The sequence below is a fragment of the Gaeumannomyces tritici genome (genome assembly GCF_000145635.1).
Source record: "Gaeumannomyces tritici R3-111a-1 unplaced genomic scaffold supercont2.3, whole genome shotgun sequence".
Lineage (NCBI taxonomy): Eukaryota > Fungi > Ascomycota > Sordariomycetes > Magnaporthales > Magnaporthaceae > Gaeumannomyces > Gaeumannomyces tritici.
The window spans coordinates 2,471,809-2,492,927 of NW_008804547.1; the positions used below are offsets into that span (position 1 = coordinate 2,471,809).

The 21,119-nt window shown below is 58.2% G+C and overlaps 11 protein-coding genes across 12 annotated transcripts; 5 read left to right on the forward strand and 6 right to left on the reverse strand.

Annotated features, from left to right (window-relative positions):
* GGTG_05939 (hypothetical protein) lies at positions 1-965 on the forward strand. Its single transcript, XM_009223750.1, has one exon. It carries the CDS (start codon positions 248-250, stop codon positions 599-601), a length of 354 nt encoding a protein of 117 aa, XP_009222014.1. The 5' UTR covers positions 1-247; the 3' UTR covers positions 602-965.
* A 126-nt stretch (positions 966-1,091) lies between these two features.
* On the reverse strand, positions 1,092-2,789 carry GGTG_05940 (hypothetical protein). The gene is made up of 2 exons (XM_009223751.1): positions 1,913-2,789; positions 1,092-1,838 (listed from the first exon to the last, which is right to left on the reverse strand). Exons 1-2 carry the CDS (start codon positions 2,442-2,444, stop codon positions 1,219-1,221), a joined length of 1,152 nt encoding a protein of 383 aa, XP_009222015.1. The 5' UTR covers positions 2,445-2,789; the 3' UTR covers positions 1,092-1,218.
* A 534-nt stretch (positions 2,790-3,323) lies between these two features.
* Positions 3,324-4,676, reverse strand: GGTG_05941 (hypothetical protein; the record flags this gene model as incomplete). The annotated part of the gene is made up of 1 exon (XM_009223752.1): positions 3,324-4,676. One exon carries the CDS (start codon positions 4,674-4,676, stop codon positions 3,324-3,326), a length of 1,353 nt encoding a protein of 450 aa, XP_009222016.1.
* Positions 4,677-5,971: 1,295 nt separating this feature from the next.
* GGTG_05942 (hypothetical protein) lies at positions 5,972-6,239 on the forward strand (the record flags this gene model as incomplete). Its single annotated transcript, XM_009223753.1, has 2 exons — positions 5,972-5,999; positions 6,043-6,239. 2 exons carry the CDS (start codon positions 5,972-5,974, stop codon positions 6,237-6,239), a joined length of 225 nt encoding a protein of 74 aa, XP_009222017.1.
* Positions 6,240-6,333: 94 nt separating this feature from the next.
* Positions 6,334-8,555, reverse strand: GGTG_05943 (the record flags this gene model as incomplete). 2 transcript variants are annotated; one of them, XM_009223754.1, is made up of 10 exons in its annotated part: positions 8,358-8,555; positions 8,242-8,264; positions 8,120-8,138; positions 7,927-8,049; positions 7,818-7,840; positions 7,692-7,729; positions 7,600-7,624; positions 7,422-7,534; positions 6,939-7,364; positions 6,696-6,852 (listed from the first exon to the last, which is right to left on the reverse strand). In XM_009223754.1, exons 1-10 carry the CDS (start codon positions 8,368-8,370, stop codon positions 6,696-6,698), a joined length of 960 nt encoding a protein of 319 aa, XP_009222018.1. In that variant the 5' UTR covers positions 8,371-8,555. The 2 variants fall into 2 exon arrangements, with proteins under 2 accessions (XP_009222019.1, XP_009222018.1); XM_009223755.1 differs by lacking the exons at positions 8,242-8,264; positions 8,358-8,555 and having other exon boundaries at positions 6,334-6,852; positions 8,120-8,219.
* A 2,576-nt stretch (positions 8,556-11,131) lies between these two features.
* On the forward strand, positions 11,132-13,380 carry GGTG_05944 (hypothetical protein; the record flags this gene model as incomplete). The annotated part of the gene is made up of 3 exons (XM_009223756.1): positions 11,132-11,384; positions 11,888-13,110; positions 13,204-13,380. 3 exons carry the CDS (start codon positions 11,132-11,134, stop codon positions 13,324-13,326), a joined length of 1,599 nt encoding a protein of 532 aa, XP_009222020.1. The 3' UTR covers positions 13,327-13,380.
* Positions 13,381-13,689: 309 nt separating this feature from the next.
* GGTG_05945 (hypothetical protein) lies at positions 13,690-13,914 on the reverse strand (the record flags this gene model as incomplete). Its single annotated transcript, XM_009223757.1, has 1 exon — positions 13,690-13,914. The coding sequence occupies one exon, from the start codon at positions 13,912-13,914 to the stop codon at positions 13,690-13,692; it is 225 nt and encodes a 74-aa protein (XP_009222021.1).
* Positions 13,915-14,316: 402 nt separating this feature from the next.
* Positions 14,317-14,881, reverse strand: GGTG_05946 (hypothetical protein). Its single transcript, XM_009223758.1, has one exon. The coding sequence runs from the start codon at positions 14,832-14,834 to the stop codon at positions 14,484-14,486; it is 351 nt and encodes a 116-aa protein (XP_009222022.1). The 5' UTR covers positions 14,835-14,881; the 3' UTR covers positions 14,317-14,483.
* A 1,024-nt stretch (positions 14,882-15,905) lies between these two features.
* Positions 15,906-17,687, forward strand: GGTG_05947 (hypothetical protein). Its single transcript, XM_009223759.1, has 3 exons — positions 15,906-15,970; positions 16,070-16,937; positions 17,008-17,687. The coding sequence occupies exons 1-3, from the start codon at positions 15,938-15,940 to the stop codon at positions 17,292-17,294; spliced, it is 1,188 nt and encodes a 395-aa protein (XP_009222023.1). The 5' UTR covers positions 15,906-15,937; the 3' UTR covers positions 17,295-17,687.
* Positions 17,242-19,740, reverse strand: GGTG_05948 (aspartyl/glutamyl-tRNA(Asn/Gln) amidotransferase subunit B). The gene has a single exon (XM_009223760.1). It carries the CDS (start codon positions 19,643-19,645, stop codon positions 17,705-17,707), a length of 1,941 nt encoding a protein of 646 aa, XP_009222024.1. The 5' UTR covers positions 19,646-19,740; the 3' UTR covers positions 17,242-17,704.
* A 910-nt stretch (positions 19,741-20,650) lies between these two features.
* GGTG_05949 (hypothetical protein) lies at positions 20,651-20,877 on the forward strand (the record flags this gene model as incomplete). Its single annotated transcript, XM_009223761.1, has 2 exons — positions 20,651-20,665; positions 20,710-20,877. 2 exons carry the CDS (start codon positions 20,651-20,653, stop codon positions 20,875-20,877), a joined length of 183 nt encoding a protein of 60 aa, XP_009222025.1.
* Between the last annotated feature and the right edge of the window lie 242 nt (positions 20,878-21,119).

Sequence of the window (21,119 nt, forward strand, 5' to 3'; positions counted from 1 at the left end):
CCGACGCGGCCCTGGCGGGGCCCGAGACGCACGCCGACGAGACGCGCGCCCTCAACGCCGACCACGGGGGCGGGCCAGCTGGCGCTGCGCGTACGCGCGCGTCGCCGAGCTCAGGGCCGAGGTCGAGCGCGTCAACGAGGCGCTGCGCGCGGCGCACGAGACGATCGCGCGCCTGCGCGCCGACGCCGACCGGCTCGAGGACCGCCTGTGCGACGAGCAGGACGCGGCCGTGGCCGCCGTCGACGCCATGAAGGCCCAGCTCGAGATGGTGGTCGCCATGGGGCAGCAGTTCCTAACCGCCGCCACGCCCAAGGCCGCCGCGAGGCCGCCGCGGAGCACCCCTGCCTCAGCCCTCGGGGGTGGTGGTGGTGCTCTGGACGCAACGCCCACGCCCGCCGTTCGGGCCGGCGGCCTGTTCGACGCGGGCAAGGCGAGGAGGAGGAGCAGCAGTGTCGCCAGTCTCGGCGACGATGCCGCAGAGTCCTCCGAGTCCCCAGCCGGGCCGGCGCCTGCCTCGCCTACGAGGACGACAAAGAGGAGGCGATATGATAGTGGGTTGGGCTTCCTGGACGAGGAGGAGGTTAACGCATCCATGACTTGACGTTTTTTCTTCTCTTCTTCTTCTTCTTCTTCTTGAATTACCTCGACGGGTTCCTCAGAACATATCGTTGGGTGGAACTCTGTCCTTTGTCTACCAATTCCTCTCATTTATCACGAGTGTACTCTAATGACACGCATCTTTTGTTTTTCTTTTCTTTTTTTGTCTACCCATGTTATCCCACGCATTACGTGTATTTGACATTCTCGGGCGCCTCCTTGCTCTTGGTCATGACGCAAACGAGTCATATGTACATAATATAGACCTGCAGTTGATGATACGAACTATCTGTGGCTGTTGCCCGGTTGCCTTTGTCTTTCCAAGGGTTGGCGAGATGCAGGTGGAATCTCGATAGGTGGCTGGCTACTGCATTCCATTTAGAGAGGTTGCCACGTTGGGTATTAGTTGCTCCTGTTACAGACATCCATCTATGTCGATTCACGTCCAATACTTGAGCGAACACAGGCGAGTTTGGACGGGACGAGAGAATGATGGAAAATTCTGGTTGCAGCCATCAATCATGAAATTATCTAGAAATTATCCAATGGTAGCCTCCAACTGCAACCCCGTAAATCAGGAGTATCCCGATCAGCACAAAGAGCCGTGTGCAGTCCCGCCCTTTATGTAAACTGCGCGTTCACGCACGTCTCCCCAGCCTCGCACTTCCTGTACAGACTCAGCCAGGCCGAGCCTCCGCAGAACTGGGCCGCGTTGCCGGCGCACGGGTACGAGCAGCCGGCCAGGCTGGCGACCGTGGTGGCGGGCTGGCGGGTCGGTCTGAAGAGGGCGTTGCCGCAGTAGCACTCTCGGCGGTACTCGGTGCCCGCCAGCTTGTAGCCCCTCGCGGCGCAGAACTCGAAGCACTTCTCGTTGGTCATGTCGTCGGCGCTGAACCGGGGTCCGCCCAGGGTCCGGCCCGGCTCGTCGTTGGCCGTGCGCTCCTCGGGCGCGCAGCCCTGGAAGGCGTACCCCTGCGCCGTCATGTCGGTGAACTTGCCGGTCGCGCTGGGGTTGGCGGGGCCGGTTGTCGTGACGGTCGAGAGGGTGGTGGGGGAGGCGGTGGTGACGGTTGTGGTGGCCGAGGTGGTGGTTGTCTGCGTGGTGGTCGGAAGGGTGGAGGAGGTGGTGACGGTCGTGGTCGCAGAAGTGGTGGACGTCTGGGTAGTGGTCGAGGCGACAGGGGCCTGAGATACCAGGGCGACCAGAGTCACCTTGACGCAGAACTTGTTGGGGTCGTTGGCTGGATTGGGTGTTTTACTATTTAGCGGATGATCATATGACGAAGTGGAAGCGATCAACAAAGCAGCTACTCACCAGTGTTACCCGGCGGGTAGTAACGGGACTCGTAGGCGCCATCATACGTGGGCCGGATGCAGTACCAGCCACCAGGAACAAACGTGCTTCCCTTGCGATGGCCCTGGAACACCAGCTCGACCTGTGGCTGGTCCGTGTCGGGGTCGCAGCCCCAGGTCGGCTTGAAGACGGCGACCGGGTCGCCACGGTTCGTCATGAAAATCTTGTCCGTATTGTCGATGGTGCTGTGCTCGCCGCCGATGACGGCCCGGAGGGTGCCCTCGGCCCAGGTGTTGGTGATGGCGCCGTCCACGAGCGTCATGTTGAAGATCTTGTCGCCGACGGGGTCGGTAAACAGGTGACGGTCGCCGCCGCCAGCCAGCCCGGCGTTGAGGTGCAGCTTGTGGACGGCAGGGTAGGACGTGTTCTGGTACTGGATCCGGAATGGCTCCAGGATGGTGTCCGGGAGCGGCGTGGCCGGCGGGACACAGGCGGACACAACGGCCGACCCGGCCGCGGCCAGGAGGCCGATCAGGTTCATGCTGGTACGCATCTTCGATACCGTATGAATAGCTTCCCTGTGGGTTGTTTGGACACCTGCAACGCTGTGTTATAGCAGGTCTAGGCTCCCGAGGCGGAGAATGAATGACTGGAGGGTGCTGCCCAGGCACAACATGATTTCTCTCGTTGGTGGGCTGAAGCGATTTTAAGTCTGACGAGAGGGAAGCTCGACGGAGGAGGCTAACACGAACGAGAGTCAGGATACCCTCATTTCAGGTGTGATCTTGTGTCTCCCTCCATCCATCAAAGCGCCGCACGCCCGCTGGACTTGGCACGTACTAGTAGCTCGGGGCTGCGCGCGGCTGAAAACCCCCGGTCAGCGAGGGCCTCGACGCGATGCAAGGCCATGTGGGAATTGCTCAGGGGCTTCCGCCCGCCACAGCTGGGCCGCAAAAGCAAAGCTCAGCCGGCTTTGAGCTCCACCATCGTCAGCCGCACCACAGCTCACGGCCGGGGGGAGACCCTGCATTGGGGTCAATAGCGCCACGCAGGGTGGGCCACACAGCATCGGTGCACACGCATGTATTTCTGGGGGCGAGTGAGAATTGGCCTGCCTCTCAGCCTGGAGCCATACTTTCAATCCACAGCCCGACCACCGAAATGGGAATGACAAGACCACAAGCAACTATCCATGTCGCCAGCTACCGCCTATCCAAAAGAAAAGAGTCCAAAACTGACATTGAGCCATCAAAATACAAACAAGATACCAAATGACAGGCCCTAAAGTTATACCAGCAGTAAAAGAGACAAATTCAGGAGGTAACAGCCAGATCCAATACAAAGGAGAAAAATCCAATCAAAAGTAGACAATCCATCAACACAGCCCGTTTGGCCGGGCATCAAATCAGGCGGAGATAGCCAGCCCTCGACTCTACACCTTGTCGGAGTCTTCTTCGGAGGAATCGTCAAGCCAATAAAGTTTACCATATTCCTGAAGCTGAATTGGCCGGCAATTATCTGGCAAACCATAGAGCGGGCCACCATCCCTCGTCGCTTGTACGCAGGCGGCTCTGGTTGGAAATGTCAGAATGTCGCACTTTGGGTCCTTGAGCCGCTGCACGATTTCGAGGAAGCGGGCCTTGAGGACGTTCGACTGCTCGAGCTGCGCCGCCTCGCGCTCCAGGCCCACAAACTCCTTCGCGGTGGCGTCGACGAGGCCCACGAGCTCCGCGGCCGCTCCATCTTTGTACTTCCTCTCCAGCTCCTTGAGGAACTTCTTCATCACGCTCTGGATCGCGAGCCAGAGTTTCCTGTCGTCGTCCCTCGGCAGCGTCCTCGCGTGCTCGAGCTGCGGCTGCAGCACCTCGCGGCCGGCGAGCTTCCTGAAGTATTCCAGCACCTCCATTCGCCACCGCACGCTCGCGTACTCGTGAGCGACGCCGTCGCCAAAGTCTCCGAGGTAGCAGTCGGGGTACTGCCGGGAGTCGGCCGAGTGCAGGAACACGTTGGCCTCGGTGTAGTCGTTCTGGAAGATGCCCCTCTGACGGCTGCCGACGGTGCTCTGCCACGCCTTGAACAGGTGGGCCATGCACCTCGCCCCGAACTCGGCCGGGATCCTGACCTTGTTCTCGACGCACATCGCCCGAAGGGTCATCATCGTGCCGGCGTTGCACATGACGAAGTGGGCTGCCGACACTTGGGTGCCGTCGTTGCAGCGTGCGTCTTTCGACATCCAGGTGAAGCGGTAGTTGCGCTTGGCTGACTTGTGCATCATATACCCATACACTTCTTGGTCGATGATCATGTCGGTTACCGGTTTGCCGGCCGCGACGCCCATCTCGGCAGCGGTCATCGTGACGTCGTCCTCTTTGTCGTGACGCGAGATCTCGCCATCCCCCTCGCTGATGTGCGTTTGGATGGACAAGAGATTGTCCACCTCTTTCGCGAGTACTTTGACCTTCTTGTTGTATTCCTTGCGGTCCCCCTTTCCCGTGCCCTTTCTCGGCAGTGGCTCATTTGGAATCTTCATCGCCAGCTTCCTTTGCGCGTTGATGTCCCAGACGCTGAAGACCACAAAGTGCTTCCCCTCCCCGAGCTTTTTGAGAACCTGGTAGTTGGCCTTAAGATCAGAGCACAAAGGGACGTAAACTTCGGGGCCACCACCCTCTTTCATTTGGGCATTGGAGAGAGGGTTGTCGTCTGCCACTGCATTGCCCATCTCGTCGTCGTCTTCGTCGCTGTAAGCAAATAAATCGTCCGGGTCGAACTCGTTATTGTCTGCCATGATGTCCTGTTTGGGTGGGCCTGGAGTGAACCAATGTGGAAAATCAGGGGTATCTTGTGCTTGTAAGCCGTCACAACGCTTCCTGAAGGCGTCGAGCCTTCCGCGTCCCCCCCAGCCGATGGACGGGGCCCCCATTTATAGACATCCTCAACGATCGTGGACATCACCCTAGAAATAGAGGTCTTGCTGAAAGGTACCCAGATCCGGCCGAGCTTGGCTGTCTTGGGCAATGGTGACGTGTGGCTGACTAGGTACTGTGCTTAGCAGAGCATCCCAAGAAAGTCACGCTGTCACCAAAATCATCGAGCTCACTGAGTGAACAAAGAGCCGACATCGGCAATCAAAAGGGGGTTCAGCCAACTCCGGAGCCGTCCGACCGGATCCGGCGACTCGGTAGAGATCTGAAGGGTTGCGGTATTATTCCCCATTGTCGCCTCGGCATCGGCTCCGGAAATAGTCGTGTGTCGGCGAGAATTCGAGACACAAATCTAGTGTATTACATTCCTGCTGGTCCTTCTCTTGGCCACGCCTCGTCACCACGCAGGGTTGCTCGTGCCTACCCCCACCACACTCTCTCAAATTCTTTGTCCCTTACCTGATCTGTTTCCGGATCAAGCCAAGGCAATGCCATGTGTGTCTTGGTCACCACGGTGTATTTCTACAAGCCACCACACCTACCATCGCGCGTGAGACAGAGCCATCGTCTTGGTGGCAATTGCCGCATCCATGCCTTGTGCCGCTTCGGGGACAGTACCGTACTTGCCGGTTCCATTCCTCTGCCACCCTGGAATGGAGGACTGGATTCTCCTCCGCAATTAACGTCCAATTCCTGCAGCCTCCGTTGCCTCCTGTGGAAGCCTCATGTCATGCCACTGTAACAACATATGTATCTGCCCTAGCTGGCCCTCTGGGCAGCGTAGTATCGCGCGGCCGACGCCGTCAGCGTGCAGGGGTCCATTCTTGACGGCGGGCTGGACGCAGGACTTTTGCTTTGGACGGAGCCTGAGACATGCCGGCATTCCCTGATACAAAGTGCCTCGGGGTGTTGGCTCCTCAACCAGACCGATTGAACTCTGTCACTCCATGTCTCGTTTGGACTTTGGAATCCCCAACGCCGAGGTTTATGGACAGAGTGTTTGATCTTGGTATTATCCACTGGACTTTTGAGAGCAAGATAAACGGTATAAACCTTGCCTACCCTTTTGGTCATGGATAGCCGGCGTCGAGCGCTGTCATCAGAGAATTCGTCGTTTTGTTCAGTCGAGCTACCGCATCCAGGTGGCGGCTGTTCTCCCATGTATTTCCTGCAGGAGTTCTTCTCCGGTGTGCCCTCGTGACACCTTCATTATCCTTCTTTGTACTCCAGAGCTCCTTCGACTCTCGCGCTATGGCAGGTCACGCCTCCCCTTCGAGATGGGCATGGCGGCCAACGGCCGCATGAACACGGCCGGGGGTTCCTTTATTCTACTCGGAGCCAAGTTCCCCCGGGACGCAACCGTCGTCGCCAAAGTGCGCGTGCGCGAGAAGGGTGCCACCCCCCTCGGGGAGACCACCATGAACTAGTAGGCCACGTTCCGCAGCAGCGGCGCGAGCGGCAGCAACGGCTGGAGCGCCTACGGTGATTTGGCCTTGATGTGCCGGGTTTTAAAAAGAATATGCTGTTGGGGCTCGTTTCCCAAACGAGCAAAATACGAGCAAACGATCAAGCTCCAGGACGTGGTGCTACCTAAGGCTAGCGTGAAGACTGAAAGAGTGAGAGACACGACTATTTGTTTTCGGTTTCGTAATTGATCATGGATAGAGAATGGGGGCATGTATAATGGGAAGGCATGACGTGGCATAAATATCCTCGGCTGATGCTTGCCGAACACCATGATTGTGTGCATGGTACATTAACATCATATAGCTCGTTATTCGTCGCGCGGGAAAGGCCCCGCCTCTGGCTTCGGCTAGCGAAAATATCCAAAGAAAAAGTAATTGGAAAATCAGGATACCCAAACGGAACTTGCGATCTTGAACCTAGGGTACAGCGGCAGTCGAGGTGCCATCTGCAGGAGACGCCGGCGCAGGGGCTGGAGACGACGTCGCAGGGGCTGGAGACGACGGCACAGGCTCTGGGGACGGTGACTTTTCGGCCGCCTTTGGACTGAGTGGCTTGCGCCCGTATACAATATGTCTTGGATCGAAGCAGCGCCGACGTCAGCAGCATATAACAGACTGTTTCTCCGCGCATCAAACTTGAGAGAGTGAGGAACCACTTACATGGGCCAGTAAGCATGGATCCTGGGGTTCCGTATGTCCTTCCTCGCCTGGGCAACAAGGACGAGAACCTCCTCCTTGGTCCAGCCCAGGCCGCGAGTGAGGGGGGCGAGCGAGGAGCCCTCGAGGGCGGCGTCCAGGGCTTCGAGAGACCACGCGCCCAGCTCCTTATAGTACGGGTCGCGTGGCCAGCGGTTTGTGGGCCAGCGGTAGACAGCGTGGCACACATCCTCGAACCCGACATCCTCCATCAGGTCCTTCCACTGCTGCTTCGAGGATGATAGTAGCGGCCTGCCCATATTCACCATGCCCTCCATCACCGCTTTTAGCCAGCGCGAGAGGGGCGCATCTTCGCTGAGTGTCCCGTCATCGCAGCCGAGCGGGACCACCATGTCCTGCGCTTCGAAGTAGCCGCCAGGCTCTAGTTGACTGGTTTTCACGTCAACATGGAACCTCCAAGGCTGCTTCGCGTGTCATAGTACCTACTTGAAAACTTTCTCGACGATGCTCCTGTTGTCGGCGAAACTCCCAGTCATCATTCGGCTGAAAATGAAATCGAACTTTTTCGTCCATGTCCACTCCTTCTCGAGGTCGTCAATCTTTCCAGGCAGATTATATGTATTGTTAGCTTCCCTTCTGTTACCGAACCCTTCGATATGCTTACCTCGAAAGAACAATTCGGCGGCACACTAGAAACAGTTAGAAGTCGCGGGCACGCATTGGAGGGATCCTGACCCTATGCAGATACCAACTTACAAAAGTGGTTGAACGGGGCTAAGATCAACGCCAATAACCTGCAAGTAAAGTTTGTGCTGTTAGGAGCTGCTCCAACGTATCGAACCACGATGGGTTTCAAACCCGGATAAATCTGAAGATACGCACCTCGGCTTCGGGATGGGCATCCGCTGTGGAAGAGTGTAGTAGGATTAGTAACAATCGAACATGAGTGATGACCTCGATGTGGAGGTCGTGAAGGGCTTGCGCTACTCACCGTACTCCATGGCCCAGATGCCTGTTCCGGTGCCAAGATCAAGAACGCTGTGGGCGCCCTCGTCCTTAGGGCAGAGGCAGGATTTCCCCTGGATGGTGAGGGCCATTACATGATGCTGGAGATCTGTGGGGTGGAAAGACAAGGTCAGACATGTCCTACATTGCACCTGGCTGGTCAATTCTGTTGGACTTACCAAGCCGTTCAATCTCTTCCTGCAAGCTCAATAGTGTTGTAGCGCAGCACAATGTGCACAACGATGCGTCAATCAGCGGCCTGTCCAATTCCTCGAGGGGATTTCCTCTCGGATTGACCTACGTCGTCATTAGGGAGAAAGTATTCTGGCCGGGAATCAGGTGTTAGCAGTCCACACCGAGGAAACGTGGTGCCAAAAATAATGCACAGATGACATTTGATTGGATTGGGTATCATACTCCCGGCGCTCATGGCGTGGTAAGTCCGGCCATTTTCCTGCTGGTAGGCGAGGATGCTCGACCGAAGCGAGGTCAGCGACTCTCGAAGGGACTATTGATCGACATATCAGTCTGCATCCGTCAAATCCGTCAGGTCGGTTGATGTTTAACACGCCCTGACTCGACGAAGTGCAGGGCCTGGAGTTGGGACAAGCTCTCTGGGGTGACCCTGCTGATTGGGGCCGAGCGGCTCGTCTCGCCAACGGGCCGCGCACCACGGCAGAGCCTGAGCCACAACGGATCTGGGTTGATGGAACAGGGGAAGTAGAGATCTTCGTACCCCTCCCAGGGTGGAGTCGTTGTCGCCGTCGCCGTCGCCGCCGCTGTCCTGCACATCAGGCACCTGCCAGCGTGCGGGACGGTAAGGTCAGCTTTTGGTGGGGTCCAAGGTTACAAGACGGCAGGTCCCTGAGCAAGTCATGCTTACAATTTCTGGCTCCGCGGCCCGGGTTTCTGACGGAACCTCATCGGCCATTGGCACAAACGTGTCCAACGTCGAAGCTGGACCAATTCGATTCTCGAGTCAATAACCCGGTATGTGGTTGGTGATTGGGCTGCCCTATGAACCGGTGGCAGCCAGCTCAGATGCCAAGTCGGGGTACGCTGTGAAGACGGTGAGAAGAGGGAGAAAGGTGGACCGTGCTGGGACTAAGATGTGCGTGGAGAGAACAGCGGGGAGGGAGATGGGGGAAGAAAATGAGAGAGAAAGCGGTAGGTGAAATAGCGGAAACACGGAGAACGCACTCGCCCGATAGACCCAAATCACCAGGAGCTTTGACAGGAGAAGATCCGGCCCTAGGCGTCACCGCGGATTGCTAAACAGCGCCCAGGTCCGCATAGCAAACGACTCCCCTCCGTTCCTGGCCTGCAGGAAAGCCCAGTCTGGAGAAAAAGCAAAAGAAGCAAAATGGTATCTTCCTCAAAGATAGCCATCCATTGAGCTCAGTGTGGGGCCTTCGTGCCGGTGTGATGATATTCAGCCATACGGTCCACCCATTTCGGCCGAAAAAGGTGTACTAAAGGATGGATGCCAGCACAGGCAAGCTACATGTCGTATTGATGGCTAGGACTGTGGTGGCGGTTGGAGAGCAGCCTCTACGCCTTGGCCGTGTTGACCGCCACTTGAAGGAAGCACGGGACAGCACAAGTGGCACACCAGGTGGCGTGCATCGAGGCGAAAGGGAAGAAGGAAAGCAACGAGGAAAATAAAAAGAAAAGTGCAAAAAGTTCGCTCGACTGCGCGTTCGCACCAACGGTCGCACAACCCTCCACTATGGCGTATATGCGAGCTTATTACCAGCCCTGGAAGCCGCCGTCTGAGTGGAACCAGTTGTGTGTGTGGCGCCTTGGACTCAACCTCGGGGATTCGAGCTGAAGATGCCGGTTGCGGGGGTCGCGGCTAATGATGGAAGAAGGTATTGGTTGTCGGCTGGTCGCATAATTTACGGCTCACACATCACTCTGCAAGAGTCGGGTGGCTTTACTGTCTAGAGCATGGTCTGTCGCCGTCAGCCTCCTTTCTCCGTCACACCTTTTTGTCATTTCCATCACCAAGCGTATTCCATACCGCACTATCGGGACTACCCCAGATATTACAGGGTGCCAAATTGATGATACGATCTCGCTGGCCATCGACACAGGCTTACATGCAGCGCTACCAATCTAGGCGCCTAGATGTCTTGGGTGCTCTCGCAAGTTCCTTTGAACACCCTTTGGGCCATGCTGTCTTCCTGGTTTTAGCGTCAAGGCACCATGGTACCATGCAGCTAGCCATGGGCACCACCACACCCCTCGTCCGCTAGTCGGCATTCGGCTATTCTCCACCCCGCTAGCCATGCATCCCGCCGGGGAAGCCCATCCGGGCGACCAATCATGGGGTCGACAAGCCGATGTGTGGACGCAAGGTCGGGTGCCAAGGACCTGCCATCTCGACCTCCACTCCGCGCTACCCTCTTGCGTCCGTCCGGGTCCTAGTCGTTTGGAGACGCTAGGAAAGGACATCCAGATGCTTATCGACACACGGCCTTCCAGACGGGTAGCATCGGTGGGGTTGTCGGTGGCATTAGCCTGGACAGCAACGGCGGGGGCGATGTCCTCTTCCTTGGCCACCGGTCTCCGCTATCGTGATGACCTCGTCCCACGGCGCCTTTTCTGCTCGTCAAGGATTTTACACGGGAGAGTCATGGACGATCTCTTGACTGCTTGCCATTTCTGTATAGGCGCCTGTTGCTCGCTAAAGCTAGTCCGCATATCGAAGCACATTAGGGTTACTGGTGTCAGACTCACCAGACTAGCAAGGGGTTCCCAAGCTGCTGTCTTGAATTTCAATGCGATGGTGTTCTTTGCACTCTTGCAAGCTGAGCTTGCATTATTTCGGCGGCTTCTTCCAAACCTAGCTTTTCCCATCTTCTCTCGTCAGTTTTATCTCCCCCTCCCACGGACGCGTGGACGACAACAGTGCAAAGAGCCCGTGAGCTGAGCTTGCTCTAACATTCACCGCCTAAAGCGACGGCCTCAGCTGCTTGGTCCCACAGAAGCATCCGTCCGTGGCTCTTTTATCGCCCGCGAGACCCTGCAGATTTCGAAAAAGCAAGGGGCCGCCTGTTGCACGGAAGTCACACAAGACAGGTCTTCGGTTCCCCATCTCCGAAGGGCCGACCCGAGACAAGTAACTCTGGAGAGAGTAGAGCAGGACAGAGGGAAAAGGTCTTGACACCGAGAAGGACGGCAGACTCATGAAGCAAATTACAGACCCCTGGGGTCTCCCAGGATCCACAAGCGTTGCCGGGTGGACAAAGGTCACAGCTAGCTGGAGCTGGGTTATCGGCGCTTTTGCCCTACTCGCGGTCATCGCCCGTGTGCGAGATTATCTTCGACTGCGGCACATTCGCGGGCCCTGGCTGGCCTCATGGACAGATTTCTGGCTCATTCGCAGCCAGTACGGTGGCCGTATGAACCTCGACCTAGACGAGGTCTGCCGGAAGTATGGTACGTGGACGCATAAACGCTGTTTTCTCCCATCTCTCCATCCTTCGAGCTACATCTTCCCGTGTCAACGTCAACTGGGGCAATTTATTCCACCAAACCCGAACGGCGCCTCGCAGGTCGCTGTATGTGTTTCCTGGGCCGCGAGCGAGGGATATCCAGCCATGGAGGGGGGGTAGCTGCATTGCCGGCCGGGATACTAGAGAACCGCTGTGCTAGGGTTGTGGAAAGAGCGAGAAACGACCCATCCCGATCCCGAGCAAGAGGCACCGAACAGCATGGAATACGACAAGAATGGATGCCGCTGTGACAGAGCAGGCATGCAGACTGCGTTCCCCAGCTGTCAGATCCCGGCCCAGCCAGCCCGTTTGGTTGGCGCGCCCCCTCCTTGACGAACATCCTGTGTAACCAGCAACTACACCGCATTATACCCTGTCTGGATTTAGGAAACCCTGAATATTCGTCTAGAACCCCGCTGACAGATCGTACGAACCGCATGCGAGCAGGCAAGGTGGTCCGCGTGGCGCCAAACTGGGTCGTGTGCGCCGACGCTGAGGAGATCCGCAAGATCTGGGCCGCCCGGTCCCAGTGGAGGCGCGGCGTCTGGTACCGGGGACTGCGCTTGGACCCGCGCCGCGACAGCACCTTCACCACCGTCGACGAGCAGCTGCACGCCGCCCTCCGCTCCAAGCTGACCCCGGGCTACAGCGGCAAGGACGTCGACAACGTGCACCGGCTCATCGACGAGCAGGTCGCCGCCTTCGTCGGCCTGCTCGAGTCCAAGTACCTCTCGTCCGACTCGAGCGGCACGGGCGACGACGAAGCGGGGCGGCCGGCCGTCTACCGGCCCGTCGACATCGCCCGCAAGGTGCAGTACCTGACGCTCGACATCATCTCGTCCCTCGCCTTCGGCGAGCCCCTGGGCAACCTGGCGGCCGACGCCGACGCGCTGGGCTACATCCACACCATGGAGAGCAACATGGCCATCATGATGACCCTGGCCCTCTGCCCCTACATCTTCCTGCCCCTGCAGTCCCGCCTCCTCAGCTGGATGGTGCCCAACGCGCGCGGCATGGCCGGCATCGGCGACGTCATGGGGCTGGCGCACGAGGCGGTGGCGGACCGGTTCGCTAACCACAAGGCCGGGGCACCCCCGCCGCGGCGCGACATGCTGAGCTCGTTTGTCGCGCACGGCCTGGGCCGCGAGGACTGCGAGGGCGAGGCCGTGACGCAGATCGTGGCCGGGTCCGACACGAGCGCCACCGCCATCCGCTCGACCCTCCTGCTCGTCATGGCCACGCCCGCCGCCTACGGCCGCCTGCAGGCCGAGATCGACGGGGCGGCGCGCGCCGGCCGCCTCTCGTCGCCCGCCACCGACGCCGAGGCCCGCGCGCTCCCTTACCTGCAGGCCGTGGTGCGCGAGGGCATCCGCATGTTCCCGCCCGCCACCGGCCTGCTGCCCAAGGTGTCGGACGCGGACGAGGTGGTGGCCGGCGTGCGGGTCCCGGCCGGCACCAACGTCGCGTGGGCACCGTGGCCCATCATGCACGACCGGGCCGTCTTCGGCGAGGACGCCGACATGTTCCGCCCCGAGCGCTGGATCGAGGCCGGTCCGGAGCGGTGGCGGCTCATGGACCAGACCGTCATGATGGACTTTAAGACGAGCAGCCGCTACGAGTGTCTGGGCAAGACCATCGCCCTCATCGAGCTGAACAAAACCTACGTGGAGGTGAGCCTTTACGCCATGTCAGCGGTCGGGGGAGCGAGTGCAATGGATGGGTATCAAGCTAACGCAACCGATGCCTTGGCCGACGTTTTCCAGCTTTTCCGTCGTTTCGACTTGGCTATAGTTGACCCTACAAACCCTTGGAAATCGTTCAACGCTGCCTTTTTCATCCAGTCAGACCTGAATGTCAAGATTACCCGCCGCAAAAACCCGGTCTGAGCAGCGGCTGAGGATTTGGCTTGTGGAAGGCCTGGTCTCTAACCCTACCGTGGCCAAGGGGACAGGTTTGTTATCGGCGGTTGTACCGGCGAGGTGTTGAAAAGGCTGGCTTCCTGGTGTCAATAGGTGCGCAGGTCACGTTACATGCGAATATGAGTGCATAGGGAGGCGAAGTATGGGTTGCCCGAGATGGGATCATGCAATGTATTTTCCCGCAAAGACTAGCAGCCACCACATTGCCCTCCCGGGGCCCCCTCGTGTCCGACCCTGGCCCGCGTGGCCGTTTCGGCATCTCGCATGGCTCGTGTCGCTCGCGCCGCCCCTCGGCCGGGGGGAGGGGGACAGAACTCTGTCGCCGACACCTTATCCCGACTTATCCGCGGGGAGGCAGCCTTCCGATGCCAGGCAGGGGATAGTCTTCTTCTTCCGGCCCTGACGAGCCGCAAGTACGGCTGCGTCGCTTGTTTCACGAGCCTGGATGGAGCTCGGAACGACATCGCTAGTGCTCTGCCGGGCCTCGATCGGAACGGTGAGCGCCACAGAGCCGGCGACCAGGCAGCTGACGATGAAGGAGGCAGTGAATTTCATTTTGGCGCTGGTGTGATGGGTAGTTGTATTAACGGATTGTTGAACTGATAGGTAGTTGTACTGATAGAAGGCTGTATTGAGAGAATAAAGCACAAATAAAATGGGTATCAGGCTGAGAAAGGTTGGGGCCGTGCCGGACGATCCTCTCAGTAATAGAAGGGAAGGATAAACTTGGAGATGAGTGAAGAAGATGGAAGTAGATGGAGATGAAGGCAGCAAAACGAATAACCTAACATTGATGCCGACGCGCTCGATTTTAATACCCCACGGAGGCTCCCTTCCTTCGCTCCCCTTTTCTATACATGTTTGCCCCAACGCCCCTGCCTGTACCTGCCTCTGTTGATTGACCGGATCGATGAAACAGACAGTTTTGACATGTCCCTGCAGTCAAGCCTCGGAGAAGAAAAAAAGGTCACTGGGCGAAAGGTTCTCCTTGCCCTGTTCGGCATCGAAACATGTATGGAAACGGTTGCATCCCTTGCGGAGCGGGCCAATGGCCCGATTCGGTAATCTTGGTCCTAAAGATAGCGTTTTCTGCATGGCAGCGAAGAAGCGCATGCCCGGGGCAGCTACCAGGAACAAATGCCAACAACACCCGCAACAACCTTGCAATCCTCAATGCTCAGTCCCTGGGTTGCCCCAGGGCAGACAAGGAAACTTGATGAGCGGAGATCGTTGTTCGATCTTACCGACTCATTTAAGACCGCCACATGGCTGGCTGTTATATGAATACATGCGGATACCAATGAGGGCATCCCAAGCATACTTGTAGGCTTGCTTCCACGGTAGACACCCAAAATGCGTTCAACGCTCGGTTTCCGCATCGTGACGACCTTGTGACCTGCCTGTAATTCAGGACCGTTGGTGGTTGAATACCCCTTTATACCCCAGAAACGCGGCACTTGGCTCATGCGTCGCATTTCTGCGGGACCGTTTGGAAACGGCGCTGGGCGAGGCCTGATGAAGCGAACACGATGGCTGGTCCGAGTCATGGAGAAAAAAGAGGAGAGAAAGACTGGGAGAGCTGCAAGGTTCCAGGATGGTGACGCCCATCGGCCAATTTCCTGAGGAGTCAGCTCAGCCAAGGTGGGCGAACACCTCAGACAAGGTGGGAGCTTAAAAAATTCCCCAATTTGGCCGAACGACCCATTTTTTCTCCCACCTTGGCTGAGATTTTTGGGTCCGCTGTTTCCCACCTTGTCTAAGGTGTTCGCCCACCTTGGCTGAGCTGGCTACTCAGTTTCCTTGATTGGTCACGACTTTGTTTCGTCAACGAGGTGACCGGATAGAGATGCTGTAATCCTCAATGGCACCGCGCCACGCTCTAGAGTGAAGCGGAGGGAGAGGCGTACCGGCAACCCGGCCGCGAAGGCGCCGCTGTGCTTCAGATGTTGATAAAAATGGCACCTTGGTTGCCGTCTCCTCCACCAACTTGACCACCCACTCCAGATGTTTCCCAAGTTATTGCTAGCGTGAGATATATGATCAGGCTTATGTTTATGCTTATCCAACAAGGTGACAAACATAGCCTTTGTCCTGACGACCCGAGCAAGTCCCACTTGGAGATGCGATGTGTAACTGGGCTCCATCTGTCGAGATGACTCTCAACAGGCCATGTATTTTTCCACAAGCAGCGTTAAAGACAAGCCGATTTCTCAAAAGTTGAAGTTTAACAGCACCGCACTTTATTTTCTCGTCACGCAAGACCGTGCTTCAACCACAACGAAGATAGACGGATCTCAAACGGTTGTCGCCTTCTTTAAAAGCCAATACTCTGCCACTCTCGCATCGCATCTCGGTTGCTAATCGGGCTTCTCGAATCTTGCAGAACCTGCGCCTCTCTCCATCTCTTCTCCTCTGGCACTCGCAACCTATCCTCCACTCTCCTCACTCCTCTCCCTCTTCATCACTCTCTCCCTCAGCCTGATCCACAGCTCTGAAGTCCCCATTCCTTCACGTACGACATAGGCCTTGCCTTCGCTGGACATCCTACCAACACGCAGGCTCGGAACATGATGCGCGCATGGTGACACGACTCACACCTGTCGCTCAGAGGGTAAGAATGACATGTTAACTCGGACGCATATCCACGCGCCGTGATGGAGATCATGCCGCTATGCAGCAGCAGGAAAGTATGCTAAGCGAACTCCTACAGGCTGTAGAACCTCCCGACATGGCCTCCGACAAGCCATCCATCATGCCGAGCGACGCGTCGCGACCCGCGACCTCCGGCGAAGCGGCTGACACTGCAGCAGGCGAGGACGCCGGCCCGCAAGGCGACAAGAAAATGGAGAGTTTGGGGCGCAAGTTCCCCGACTTTCTCAAGCTGCCTGTCGAGATCCAAGAAATGGTCTGGATGATGGCGTACAAGCCGGGCCGGCGCGGCATGCACTTCTTCCGCGTCCATGAAAACCAGTGCGGCGTCTATCTCGAACCGTCGGAGCCTTCCGCAGAGCGCAACAGATCAACCTACCGCCAATGGGATGTGTTCGGAAAGATCTCAACCCGTTCCAGGTCCCAGAAGCACAACGGCCTCCAGAGTCTTGTAAGCAGGACCATGGTGAACCGATTGGACGTCAAGCTGGGTACCGAGTCTGTCAATCCTGTCCAGAAAGAGGCTCGTATCCCGAAAGCAGTCATCGATGCCGCATCCGATTTGGTTGTTTTCGAATCCCACAATCAAGAGATCGGCCGCGGCTACTTTTTTTTCGACCAGGGAGGATATTGTGGGCATCCAAGCCTGAGAGAGGAATTCTCAGGAAAACTCCAGGCCGTGGAGCATTTCGCTATCCAGTTTGACCAGCATGCACACGACTGGACACTGTACGGCACTCGCAATCATATGTTCCGCTATTCGCGTCCTGGGGCAAGCCATATTCGCGGCGACCAGAAGCAAATCATATGCCCGGTTGCGGCGGCATCTGACTTGAGAACGCTTCCGCGGCTGAAGAGCTTTTACTTCCTTGTCAAGCCGTCCAGGAAGCATGGGGAATATACCAAGTGTTTGAGGTGCTACATCACCGGTAGGAACTCCCGAGTCACGACAAACTGCGAGATTTGTCAAGTGCTAACATGGCTTTTGTGAATACTCAGCCGCTCGTGAGCTGGGCGAAGCCTTCCCGGGCGAGATCTTCCACGACGCCTTCGATAGCTACTATGAGGTGGTCCAGGGAGCCCCGGGCACCCTGCCCAGCCTGTGTGAGACCAATCCATGCGTATGGGCTGCCCGGGAGCTCGCGAAAGTTCGCCGCCAGTACGCCGGCCGCAACAGCGTCAAATTCGGTCTCCTAGTCGGCCTTTGCAAGGATGAAGCTTTCGAGGACAAGCTGCCAGAATTGGTAGCCGATCGCGCGCCATCGGTCGGTCTATTGGGGAACTGATTGGATCCTATTGAACCTGATTCCCATTCGTACTCCACGAAGACGACGGCTGGTGATGGATCCCCACACGTTGAGATGAAAAAGGAAGGGAGCTGGGTGGTGGTTTTTGCTTACCGTGACATGGAGCTGGCATTTTTTGGCTCATTGTCCCTGCAAAGCGCGTTGATTTTCAAGGAGTGGTTCGAGATGGTAGATTCGTCGTCGGATATACAGAGATTCGGCTCCGGAACACACCCGATGCCGCACGAGGAGGACGGACATCGCAGCGGTCTTAAACTGCTCATAGGTTCCTAGCCACAATTACACTGGAGTTTGATCTAAGGACGATGTGAGGGATGACAGAGGACAAATTAACTACTAGCTAGGACTATTGTCAAGACGCGAAAATATCAAGGGTCGTCGCTAGTTCCTCAGGGCCTCAGGGCCACGATCCGCTTGTCGACAACCTCCCGCATAACGCGCTGCACCCTGGCTGGGTCCAAGCGGTCTTTCGCCTCCGACCTCATCATCTGGCCGACAAGAAACATGAGCTTGCGCTTGGGGTACTGCTCCCCCAGGAGCTCCTTCAGCACGTGCTCCTCGGCGTCCAGCACGGATTCGGCTAGACTCGTGTACTCGTCCTCGGACAGCTCGGCGAACCAGAGGCCCTTCTCCTCGATGTACCGTTCGATGCCGCCACCATCGGGCGCGCCGGTCAGGTAGTCCTGCGGGACGACACCATTGAAGATGGCAAAGAGCACGTCCTTGGCCGTGCCCTGGCGGATCCTTCCCGAATGCAGGAAGAAGAGGAGGTCGGCCATGTCGGCGGGGCGGATGAATGCGTCGCCCTCGGGCGTGACCTGGAGCCCGCGCGGCTCCAAGCCACCGGCGGCGCGATCACGCGCGTTGTTCTCAGAGGTCAGGCTCCCGAGAACGTGCAGGATCCAGTTCGCGGCGAGTACGCGCGGCTGAAGGTTGACGGCGCCCGAGGCATCGCCAATGCGCGCCTCGAGCGCGTCCACGACCCTGTAGTAAAACTCGAGCCGGCCTCCGTCGTCGAGAAGCATGAGCGCATGCGCATCCGTCTCGGACAGGCCGTGCGAGGCCACGAGGTCGTCCATCTCCTCGTCTGGCATGACGCCCATGGTGCCTCGAAGGTACGGCACCACGTCGTCGCCGACCACGACGGGGCCCAGGTCCGGGTCCGGCATGTAGCGGTAGTCAACCTCGCCCTCCTTGCCGCGCAGCCGGCGCGTCTCGGTGCTGCCGAGCGACCAGCCCCTCGTCTCGCCAGCGATGGAGCCGCCGGCCTCGAGGACGGCGATTTGCCGGTCCCGCTCGGCGATGACGGCGTCCTCGACAGCCCTGAAGCTGAACAGGTTCTTGATCTCGGTGCGGCGGCCGAGGGCGGCGTCGCCGACGCGGCGCACCGATACGTTGACGTCGGCGCGCAGGCCCCCCTGCTCCATGCCGGCTACGCAGGCACCCGAGGCGGAGAGGAGCATCTGCACCTTTCGCACAAAGGCGGCCGCCGTGGCCGGGTGGTGCATGTCGGGCTCCGAGATGATCTCGACGAGCGGCGCGCCGCAGCGGTTGAAGTCGAGCCAGTGTACGCCGTCGGGCCGCGCCAGCGTCTTGGCCGTGTCCTGCTCCATCTGCACTTGCTTGATGCGCACGCGCAGGGGCTCCCCATCCTCGGATATGTCCTGTGGCGCGATGCCGTCTCGCGCGCGCAGGTCAAGGTGCCCGTCGACGGCGAGGGGCTCGTAGTACTGGGTGATCTGGTAGCCCGAGGGTTGGTCCCAGTGGAAGTAATGCTTGCGGTCGAAGCGGCTGACGCGGCGGATGTCGCAGTTGAGTGCGAGTGCGGCCCGGATGGCGGGTACTAGCGTCCCGGGCTGGAAGACGGGCTGGGTGCCCGGGATGGCGAGGTCGAAGGGGGCGACGAGGGTGTTTGCTTGCGGGGCACTGCCGGCGGGGGGGATGGGTGCGGGGGAGAAGAGCTTGCGGCTTGTATTGAGCTGGGCATGGACCTCGATGCCGACCGTGAGCTCCCAGCCTGGGAACGTCTGGCGGTCCGCGTTGCTTTTCTTCTTCTTGCCCTTATTCAGTGCTTTGGCGGCCTTGGCTTGATCCTTGAGTGTTTTGCGGAGGGGGCCCGCGGGGCTGCTCGGCGCCGGCGGTTGCGGTGGGGGTTCGGTGCCAGTCGATGCATGAAGTCGGCGTGTTTGAGCCGGCAGCGCACGCCGCAAAGGAATCGAGATTAATCTCCCGGCCGCTTGGCGCCGGAGCCTTAAGCAACCCTGGCTAGCGAGGCGGCCAGCGAGAAGGTAGCTCGCAAGCTCGGCTGTTGGCGGGCGTGCCATCGTCATTGAATACGAGCTTCCTTTCGGGGCGTCTGCTGCGGCGAATACTCGATGGGGCAGACGCTGGAGCCTTGCCCTAGCGGCTGAAGACGCCAAATTCGTGGCTGCCGGGGTTTAGTTGCCTGCCGGCCTCGGCTTTTGCCTGTGGCGGAAAATCTCGCCGTGGAGGCTTGAATACCAATGAGGCTAGCGCGCACTATGTCCACCCCGGTTCCACCGCACCCCCGGGCCTAACCATTTCCTTGTGTGCCAGAAGACCTTGCTTGAAGATTCTTAGGCCTCAATCAACCAGAAATCGCCGATCGGGGATATTCGTGTAGTCTTTTTCCTGTTCAAGAGAGCAGGGGGCGTTCTGGCCCTCAAGGGGATATCGCCTGCAATCTAATCACTTTCATATAATCAAAAAAGTAATCGGATGCAATGCAGGGCAATTAGGTGCTCTAATTGGCCCACCCGCTGATTAGCTTACATAACCGACCAGGGACGTCTGGTGTGTAAAATCTGACGAGATAGAATTTTCCTCGGCTGCGTTTTTGCTAGGCTGTCGGCAGCACCATCGTTGTCCTAGCTAGCGACACTTACGAGGACGCTCGCTGCTGTTTTGGCTTAGGCTTAGCTTTGATTTCGAGCAAGTCGCCAGGCAGACAGCTGGGAAAAAGGCGCGCACCGCGGCCTCACTGGCTGCATGCACTCGGATTTAAATTGCGTCACCCTGGCCCTTTTCAATGCTGCTTGGCGCTCATTCCATCCGAAGACTGATGATATGACGATCTTCCGAGATCTCGCGTTGCGGGCGATGGTGGGCTCCGAGACTGAACCTAGTCTCGCCTCTTGATGGGCCATACCTATTCCGCGACGCCAACATGCTTGCAGGGTTGGAGGATTGCTCTAACACCCGGTGATCGTCTTGTCGACATATGCTGGGGGAGAGCCCCCGCGGTCATTCCCGGCCTCAGGTGATAGTGTGGTGGAGGGAGCGGGCGTCGCGATGAAACGGTCGCGTCTTGCGAGATGACGAAGTGTGAAGTGGGTGGGGGTCTGTGAGACCAGGCAGGAACAGTGCAAAGCAGGCACGGGCGGGACTGGCCTACGAGGACCTGCCGGCGCTATTCCCAGAGCTCGTAGTACTCCTAGCCCACGTCTACAACCTCGTCGGCCGCACCGACCTAGCCGCCAAGTACGCCGGCACGGCCCTGCGGGTCCTGAACATTTACGAGAGCCTGGAGCCCGACGAGTAGTGCCTGAACCTCGAGCTAATGCTGCGGGCTTTCTCCACAACCCAAAAGAACAACATGCCAGTCACAGGATAGGGGTTCACTTAAATGCATTATAAGGCGCAGATTCGGAGGAAGATATCACATTGTATTGTTCTCTTTGAGCCCAAATGTGGCATCAGGGGATGAGCCAGTTGTCCCATCCCCAGCGATGGGGACAGAACAATGTCCTCGAGTGATGGTACACGAGGTCAGCGACAAACCAG